This window comes from Sinohyriopsis cumingii, chromosome 14 (genome assembly GCF_028554795.1).
Source record: "Sinohyriopsis cumingii isolate HCF-2022 chromosome 14, ASM2855479v2, whole genome shotgun sequence".
In the NCBI taxonomy this organism is placed as follows: Eukaryota; Metazoa; Mollusca; class Bivalvia; order Unionida; family Unionidae; genus Sinohyriopsis; species Sinohyriopsis cumingii.
In genome coordinates this window covers 122733592-122743724 of record NC_142974.1, presented here as the reverse complement: position 1 = coordinate 122743724, position 10133 = coordinate 122733592, and the positions used below count along the sequence as shown (strand labels likewise).

The 10133-nt window shown below is 36.1% G+C and overlaps 1 protein-coding gene across 1 annotated transcript; it reads left to right on the top strand.

Moving 5' to 3' along the window:
* Positions 1-1471: 1471 nt before the first annotated feature.
* On the top strand, positions 1472-4465 carry LOC149784745 (single-pass membrane and coiled-coil domain-containing protein 3-like). The gene is made up of 2 exons (XM_089932770.1): positions 1472-1758; positions 2994-4465. Exon 2 carries the CDS (start codon positions 3004-3006, stop codon positions 3676-3678), a length of 675 nt encoding a protein of 224 aa, XP_089788896.1. The 5' UTR covers positions 1472-1758; positions 2994-3003; the 3' UTR covers positions 3679-4465.
* Positions 4466-10133: the final 5668 nt, after the last annotated feature.

Below are 10133 nucleotides of genomic sequence, written 5' to 3'. Positions count from 1 at the left end.
CTTTAACGGTCTTGCATTTGGAAGACTCATTTTTAAAATTAGCACCTGACTCTTTGGTGCGGAATTGAAAGCACATCTTTCAAACACATGCAGGTCCAGAAAATGCCGAGACTCATATACTTTCCTCTGCACAGAAGCTGACATGCAGGTTTCATCTATACTGATAAATATTGGTTTGATCATGAGCACTCCAAAATTTTAAGTTATTGAATTTTTAATATCATAGTGTTTGCATATGTTTACTATGGGAACTGAATTAGTACCGTGAGTCCTGTAGAGCGGAATCAAACTTACAATAATAGCGGACGTAAGAGACCCAGATTATGCACTTTAGTGCTTATTGGTCAGGTATGTCGTATAACTATTATTTTAGACGTATGTCATACAGAATGCTAGGCCAGGATTAATCGCGTTTCTGCATTCTCTCACACACACACACACACCAGCACACACACACACACACACACACACACACACACACACACACACACACACACACACACACTAATATACCATATGTAAGCTTTGAATCAGTTATTCAAAAAATAAATAAACACAATCCCTAAACCCCATCCCGCAAATCAAAAATTTGCATTACTGGTTAATGAAGGCAATTCAAAACGAAAAATGGAATGTGACAAAAATCCAATCAGTGCTTTGTTGAATGATCAAACAAAGTAGGTATTTTACAGAAATCGTGAGATGGCCCTGTAGTGGCAGATTGACTATCTATTTGAATGTTAACTTAAAGAATAACAAAATAAACATGGAGAGGCGTGTTTTATACCTGGATCTCTAAAACATTTTTCAAAGAAGGTCAAATACACAGCTACAAAGTGATATATACATTGTGTCGGTCGTAACAGTTTCCTAAGACTGGAGCACCGACACTGTTTATGTACATTTAAATCCTTCGCCGATTTTACAATGTGACGTCACAAGGTACGTATAAGCTATTGATTGAGACGGACGAGACGTATGCTGTCATTCTACTCCTAATGCATGTATTAAAAGAAACGTCGTTTGTAAGCGCTTTTATTACGATAAGAACAAAATCTCCCAGCATTTATATATTATTGTCATTATAATTATTATTATTATTATTAGTAGTAGTAGTAGTAGTAGTAGTAGTAGTATTGTGTTTATGAAGGTAATAAAGTTCCATGTCAATAAAGAATTAGAGCTCTAAAATTAAAAATCCCGCTTGCTTCGAAGATGCAGCCTTTTATGCGTTTTATGTTTATAATTAATTTGTGTCTTAGGCAGCATAAACAAAAGTCAGTTAAAATTAATGAACTGCAAATAAGTATAAGACTCAATCTGGGCTATCATGAAGTCTGTATCTACAAGTCTGTACAGTATTTTCTTGTGTAAAGTACACGCTGAATAGGAACTTAAGGTACATAACCTGTGGGAGGACAGTATAGACAATGATATCCGGATGTGTCATTTTATGTACATGATTCTGTACATGGAGCGATCTGTCATAACGCGTTATTTCATTTGTGGAATTTTGGGAAGGGCTATGAGTATTTATATATTATCAGTGAAGTCTGAGTGAATTACACACGACTAGAAACCTAAATTAGTGAGTGGGACGACAATATCCGCAACGGTTTATCGTATCTAATTGCATGAAAGGCTATACAAGTCTGAAAGTTATCTCTGAGCATTGTCAGTTCAGCCGGAAACGCCCTAGAAGGTACACTGTTCGAGTTTTTAACTCGGACCTGAGGCTTGTTTTGATCCAAGTTACAGGTAAGTACATAATTCTGTCCTAAATTAATGCAACTGATTTCGTGATGTTGCATCGTGTTGTATACAATTGTAAAAGATACAGTTAACCAAGATTGCTCCTAAACTGATACACTTACAGACGTAAATATACAGCCAAGCGAACTTACAACGAACTTTATTAAAAAAAACGTTCATCATAAAATGAATTCATCATAATCTATGAATTGTTCCTCGGTTACGGTTAATCTTGACACAACATAAAACAACTTGACTTCTGAAGTGATAAGGCACGAATGACATTTACTTCTCAAAACATTAGTAATTCTTCTAACTACAATGCAAAACAAATTCCCGGATGGAGGTCAAGAGTTCACCCTTGTGTGAAAACCCAAATTTTTGTAACAAAAGCTGTTTACTACAACTGTCACGAATTACAAGGTCACGAATTAGGTCAGCATTAGATACAATGTCTAAATAAAGATGTTGACGTAAAAAATAAAAAGAAAGTCAGAAATGAACAATATCAAATCCAGTAAATAAAGTTACATTACATTAGCATGCAATAGAATCATAAAAAAAATTAAAAACTTACAACCAAAGAGTTAAATTAAATTAAATAAAAATTCGTTTATTATGTAGATAAACATAAATGGAGCCCTAAGTATATATTAAGATAAACATTTAGTTTACAAAAGATAATCCATTTGGCCAACTGTATAATTTCCAGTCTGTTACATATGCAAAAAGAATATATCTGTAATTGCGTACGAGGTCACATCGTCTTTACTAAAGAAAATGTGATGTCAATTAACAACCAGAAGATGGATGGATACGTAAATAGATAACTAGGCAGTTATTTAAGGAGACGTACGCAGAGGAATATATAGATGGATGCAAATGTAAACATAATTGCATATATATATATATATATATATATATATATATATATATATATATATATATATATATATATATATATATATTATAATAACAATAATAATAATCCATGTTTAGATATTTAATAAATTCAGAAATTTCGATTTTTGATATTATTTATATTAACCCCTTTAAGACTGCAAAAAAAAAAAAAGCAATGCTTAAGCAGGCAATAATTCTCAAAGTACATTCAATTAAACATTGGCTGTTAGACAGTGCAGGATATAAATAACTGTGTGATTATTAGGCATTCTACAATGTTCAGGTGCATATGTACCTTTCTGTCCTCTATATAATTGTCTAATTTATTTCTGCTTCAGATTATACAAAATGTCTTGGGCTGATATTTTCTACCCTGGGAATTCGGAGAGGAAAACGAGGTTGGCACAATTATGCAGTCAGTTGAATACTCTTTTGGACGGTTGTTTTACAGCTGTAAACCATCTAATTGACTGTGTTGAAGAGTATCTTCCAGGACAGAAGTTCGAGAAGATAACCATGCAAGTATCGGCAAGTCTACAGGACAACTGTAACCTAATAATAGGGCGAGTAAACGAAATAAAGGAGTACTTAGAAAAGAAGGAATATGAGGTGGAAAAACTTATGGGTACGGAGCTGTTCAATCAACTTATGAATCTTGACACAAAATTCCAGGAAAAAATTGATATTGCTAAGAAGGCTCTGATAGAAAGCGAAGGAATTTCGTTGAATGTCGGAGGCGTAGCTTTGGTAGCAGCGATCGCGGGAGGAAAGATGTTAACCAAAGTTGTTGCAAGATTGGGAGTAATCGCTACCTCTGTCCTGGCTACCATTGGGCTCGCCGTTTTTGGTTTAGCGATCGACATGATTGTATCGGCAATTATTGGGGCAGTTGAAAAGGCTAAGCTCGAGAAGGCTGTAGAAGAATATGCGAATGCCGTAGAAGCATTCAAACCTGCCGCTGATGAATTTTATGATAACATCAGTATGGTAAGGGCCATGATTAAGTTGCATATCAAAGGGTAGAGACAAATTTACCTGCTTATACTCTTTCTGGCTGAATGCATTCAAGCCATGCAAAGATTAAATCGTTTTTTTTCTTCTCTTCTTCAAAATTAATTGAAGATGTAAACGACCATTATATAATCAATAACAAAATGCATTGCCTGTACTATATCTACAATCTAGTAATCTTTGTTACACAGGACAATAGAACACGACAATAGAAGAATGACTGTTCGAATAAGAGATTGTTTCAAATGGTATGATATATATAGTTATTTATTAATAAATAAAAAAATAACAAATCTTTCACATTCTATCTATATCTTGCTATATTTTCACAGTCTCTTTTCTCAGTGACCGCAACTCTCATAATATTTTGATAGATTAGTTTCAGAGAAAAGAGACGGATGTATTTTACACTATGCTCTACACAATATTGCACAGGGCTTCACATACACACATTTACATAATTGAAAGATATCATAAAAATACGGGATAAAATCTTCCTAATATTAAAGCATTGACAGTGGTAGGTACCGAATAAGGCTCTCGAGGATCATAAGCTATGAAGTCACAAGGTACATAGGAGCTACTAACTTTGTGTGCAGTATTGATTAAGACAGGCGTTGCGAAAGGTGTCTGTACTATATTTATCAGAACGGATAGTTATTAACTATTTAGACAAATGTAATATAGCAGGAGCATATATAATTTTGTGTATTCATGTGTTAATTAGGCAGAAGTGGACATTTTATATTTTTATGTAATTAATGTTTATTGATGAGTGAAATAAAGTTATCAGTTACAATTATTGTGTTATTCTCATTTTACACATATTTAGCCGTTTAGGCAACCTTGAACCAGGATTACTTGTTTTGTTCACTGGGCAATGATAATGGTGTACCAAAACTCAAACTGGTTACGGCATTGTCCAGAATTCCTACCAATAATTTAGAACAATTCTAGAATAATATTATAGCAAATGTAATGACCAAATTTTGTGTCCAATGAATAGTACAAACATGTGCTTTTTCTTATAATAATATCTCTTAAGAAAATAAATCACTATTGCAGACTTACAACAGATACTCAAGAAATACGATATATTTAAAATTGGAATGAATATGATTACCTAGTTCTTTAATTATATACACCGTATATTTGGAAATTTTCGCAAAAGACCCCATATGACATAATACACAACTCATTTTGTCTCGATTTCACCTATTATTGTGACCTAGCCCAACCAATCTTAAGTTACCGAATTATTCTAGAAACGTCAAAACCCCATCAGCCACTGAGAAATTACGCCAAAGACGCCATGTATGTCTTATTATTAAGAGTAGCATTAATAATTGTCAACACTTATGTAAACATCATTTTATAGGCATTATGAAATAAATATATTCTGTACACGTTAAAGCCATGAATACAAATTATAAAATTAGACAACATTTTGAACCTAGCGCTACAAAGAAACACACACACATATATATATATATATATATATATATATATATATATATATATATATATATATATATATATATATATATATATATATAATATATATATATATATATATATATATATATATATATATATATATATATATATATATATATATATATATATATATATATATATATATATATAACAGTATAATAATATAATCAGCCTATTGCCCTAATTTAAATTTATATTGCTATAGAAAATGCCTGTAATATTTGTGTTCTGTATTTAGTTCTATGAAATTCCTATAATAAATAGGTAGGGTGCTAAAGTGTCTCACTGGCGACAACCTTTCTCCTAATTGGAACATGGGGACAAATATTAATTATTAATGACACAAATTTTTGGTCTATTGCAGAATACTCTAAACCACTGAATAATATATTTTTGAAAGTTAAAAGATTTCAGGGTATTCTCCAGAATGTCCCATTTAACCGTGTCGAAAGCATTCTCGAAGTCTATCAGACTGAAGCAGTTTGTTTGCTAACCATTCTCGGAAAATCATATTAGTGACCTTCCACATCAGCTTCACTCCGGCAGCACCCACGCGGAATGTAGTAGTTTTTGGATAATGTGCTGCTTTTTGTGGACATTGTTTGCATTGGCAAGCATTTTACTTTGAAAGAACGGACTTTGTCCACTGCTTCCCAATGGATTTGGTTCCTATAGTGAGGATCCACCGTGCGATTTGTTCCCACATGTTTGATAATTACATTTAATTCAGGAATCAGTTCCATATTGGCACGTTGATGTTCACGGATATAAGTGGATGCTTTATTAGCAAGGCGATGTCGCTAACATGCAGCGTGAACACGATTGATGGGTGCTTCGCTGAACTTCGGTTGGTTGTAAGCGCCGAGTAGCAGATCCAGGTGAACAGTAATTGTATTCAGGAAAATGCTTTTCTCCGGGATATTTACTCCACGTCGTCGTCCCTGGCAACATTGTTGAAACAGCCGTGGCACAAACGTAAACTTCTTTGCTCCACATCGAGTAGAAGTTCCTGTAAGCTACGTTTGTATATTACTAGTGTGCACTCGTGTTGGATTTCCATTACTTGGTTTAGCGCGACATCAGTCGATGGTTCATTGTTCCATTGAGATAAGGCATATATAAAAATCAGGCCCAAAACTAGGTTTGATCGTTTTAAAGATTTATCTCAATTTAAGATTTCCTACTTTTAATATAATTGTACTTCTAAATGTTCAATATATTTTTAGGTAAACCGGTTTTTTGCCATAAATCATCTTTCTTCAGGATAAAGCGATTAATACAGGAAAATTTTGTACAAGATATAAATGAATGAAAGTGAATCATATTTGGTCGCCCATCCTTACGGTGTGCTCGAAGGGTATCTCGTTTTACTCCTTCGGTTTTGCCACCTCATATTAACCTGAAATTATAATGTATATCATTGAATTGTATACATACCTTTTTGGTATTAAATACATATACACAGGTTTTGTTTTTTGTGTATTACGATACCGGAGAGCGATTTGTGTATATTGTAGAATATTTCAAAATAATGAGTTCGGTTCATCCTATGTCGCAGGTACGAAGTGATTTCAATGGGAAAAACCGAACGATTCCAACGCAGAGGAATTTGTCTGTTTATACATGCCTCACCGTAAGATTAAATCTTCACATTACGGAACGGCTTGTCAGTGAGCGGTCTACTTTAAGGACTTGCACATCTTCAAATGTACAGCTGAACCGAGTGACCCGAGTGATCTGCCATGGAGCTAACTTTAGTTCCTGGGATAGACATGTTAAGGTATTATGGGATCTGTTCGATGGACTTCACACTGCCAACCTTACAGCTAGGCCCACCAAATGTAGTATATGGTATTTTAAACTAGAATGTTTGTGGCATCTTGTAAGTAGATTAGGCCTGTTGAAACCTCACCCAGATAAAATAGTAGCAATTAGAAATGTACCTAGACCAGAAACTAAGAAACAAGTAAGATCTTTCCTAGGTTTGATTGAGTTTTACAGGAAATTTGTCCCCAATTTTGCGGCTAATGGCATCACATGAACAGATTTGACTAGGAAAGAGCAGCCGAATAAAGTTTCCTGGTGTGTGTGCCAGGAAAAAGCGTTTAATTTTTTTTAAAACAGAAACTGTTAAGTGCACCAATCTTAAAGTTGCAAGAATTGAATAAAACTTTTGTGCTGAGGACCGATGCGTCCGATACGGTTCTTTGGGCTGTTTTGCTACAGGAGCAAGAGGGGATGAAATTGCCCATTGCTTGTGCAAGTACTAATCCGTGATTGAGAAGGAGTGCCTAGCCTTAGTATGGGTGATAGGACAATTTCATACGTACCTTTTCTGGAGGGAGTTTACCTTACAAACGGACCATCAGCCGTTCTTATACTTGAACAAGGCAAAGGTCGCCAACGCAAGATTGAAGCATTTGGCGTTATGCTTGCAACCGTATGGTTTCGAATCAAGGCGATTCGAGGGTCAGAAAATGTCAGTGCTAATTTTTTTTTTAAGTAGGGTGCAATTAGCAGATTTTTCTCTTTCAGTATTCAAAATTGGCTATTTTAACAATTGTTTATGTTCACATTCTGTGATTGTTCTAAAAGTGTTGTCACGTTTTTAAGGGGGGAGGTATTGTCACGGAATTGTGTAAATACTTTTATTTATGAAATGCATGTACTCGGGTTTTGTTTCTTGTGTACAACGATACACGACGGTGATTTATGTATACTGTATAATAGTTCGGTTCATCCTATGCCGCACGTGCGAAGTTCTTTCAATTGGAAAATCCGAATCATTTCAACGCACAGACGATGTATGAGGACTTCGTCTGTGTATACATGCCACACCGTATGATTAAATCTTCACATTACGGAACGTCTTGTTATTGTGCGGTTTACCTTAAGGACTTGCACATCTTCAGCTGTATAGCTGACCCGAGTGACCGGAGTGATCAGCTGTGGAGCTGACTTGAGTGGTCTCAGAATGACCAGAGTAATCAGAGTGGTCGGAGTGGTCGGACTGACCCGAGTGACCAGAGTGATCAGCTTTAGAGCATACCAGAGCGATCAGTTATCGTAGTGATCGGAGTGGACACTAGAAGTCGACCATAATAGCTGTGAACCTGAACCATGGCAGCCGTAGAGGTGATCGGGCGTTGCTGACCTAGACTGGTTGGAGCTGACTGCTTGATTTACCACCCTGGAATACTGACGGCTTGATTGGCCAGTGTGACTGGTAGCCGAGTGTGCTAATCGCGGAGTTGAATTCCATACATGTACTCTTTTAGCTGTGGGATGATTTTCGGGGTTTGTAAAACCCAGTGTATTTTGGGGACTGTAAATATAATTTGTATATCTGTCCCTTTTTTTGTTTACGTACTTGGTTCATTTTCCATATAGACTGGCAGATGTATAAAGTTTTGCAAAATCTAAGATGTTATCAAAGTAATTTATCCAATAAGGGACAAATTTCTTCTGCTACACGAGCCGATCAATTGCTGTATTTCCTTCAACTTCGTCAAGTAATTAATTTCAACCATATCCTCCAAATTCAAACGTAATCTTCTTTGATCCACTCCGAGCACAAGCTCTTGTAACCTATGTTTGTGTATTACTTGTGTGAACTCGTGTTGGATTTATGGTACATGTTTTAGCACGACATCTCAATCGATATCAGGTCATGATCGTATTAGACTGACATATAATTATTCAATGGCACCATCCAAAAGAAGAGCTGCATATACGTTTGAATGTAAAGAGAACAGCCAAGACTTGAAAAGCTCCTCTTTCAACGACATTGATTCATGTGCACAAGCAGCGCCTAGCCTGATAGCGTGGTGATGAAACCGTGTTTCCAATTTCATTTTGGCACTCATCATTGGTCCCGCTGGATCCGGGAAAATACAACTGTTGTTTAATATGGGTTTACGATAATTACCCTGGCATCTTGATAGCACTGTGGGCTGATGATCAGCTGTGTTATCATGGGCACAATTTTTTTTCAAAAGCGTTAACAAGTGGCAAAAATGCTTGCGACGATTTCTTTTCCACTATCGACAAAGCCTCTACTATTGATGATTTGGATGTCACCAAAAGCAATCAGGTGGTTTACGACGATGTGATGATCAAGAAGCAAGTCAATCCCGCAAAAATATTTTCATGAGACTAGCACAAAACAGGGACGTGATTTGGTTTTCTCAACTATATCCCATATGCTGCAGCGGATTTAGGACAACTGTAATATGTTGATGATATTTGGTTGTATTGACGCGCATGGTCATGGAAACATTTATTGGATTTGGAGTGCTGCTGACAAGATGTGGAGTGAATTTCGTGACATGTTTGGGTGGATCACGTTGGATCCGTTTACTTTTTATTACGATTGATTTGACTGGTAAGCCAGACAAGTATTGTTCCGGTCTGGACACGAACGTGACCCACGCGGATGTGTCTAGCAAGGATGCATCAGTTTAACAAACATCATGTAATAAATAAAAAATGTCCAGCAATGCCGGCTGAAGTAAAAGACGTTGGAGAACCTAAAGAGGCACCAGCTATGTACCTTTCAATACGGGAAACACCAGCACATACTTCTAATGAAAAGGCCACCCATGGATCTTTGAAGAACTCATTCGAGCGTTTTGGATTCTATCCCCCATCAGGAGCGATTTGTTTGTCGAAGAACCACCTCAAAACATAACAAGTTATGGGTCAGGTGTCTATACCGGAAGCTTTGTGGGTTTAAACACGCCTCTGGTGAACCGTTTTGGGTATTATAATGGCGTATTTAATTTGGCTAAAAATGGTTAAATGCCTGAAGTAAATAAAGGTTCGTAACCAATACAAATACCAACCCCACCCCCCAGCAAAACAAGGAAAGGGTCATGGGCGCTTGCACCCCGTAGACTTTGTGACCCTCAGGACCTTGCTGATCGATTCTGAAATACTTGTAAGATCCGTTCGTGCAAGCAACAACGCGC

Coding starts and splice junctions, on each gene's coding strand:
- LOC149784745 (XM_089932770.1), top strand. CDS start 3,004: ATGTCTTGGGCTGATATTTTCTACCCTGGGAATTCGGAGAGGAAAACG.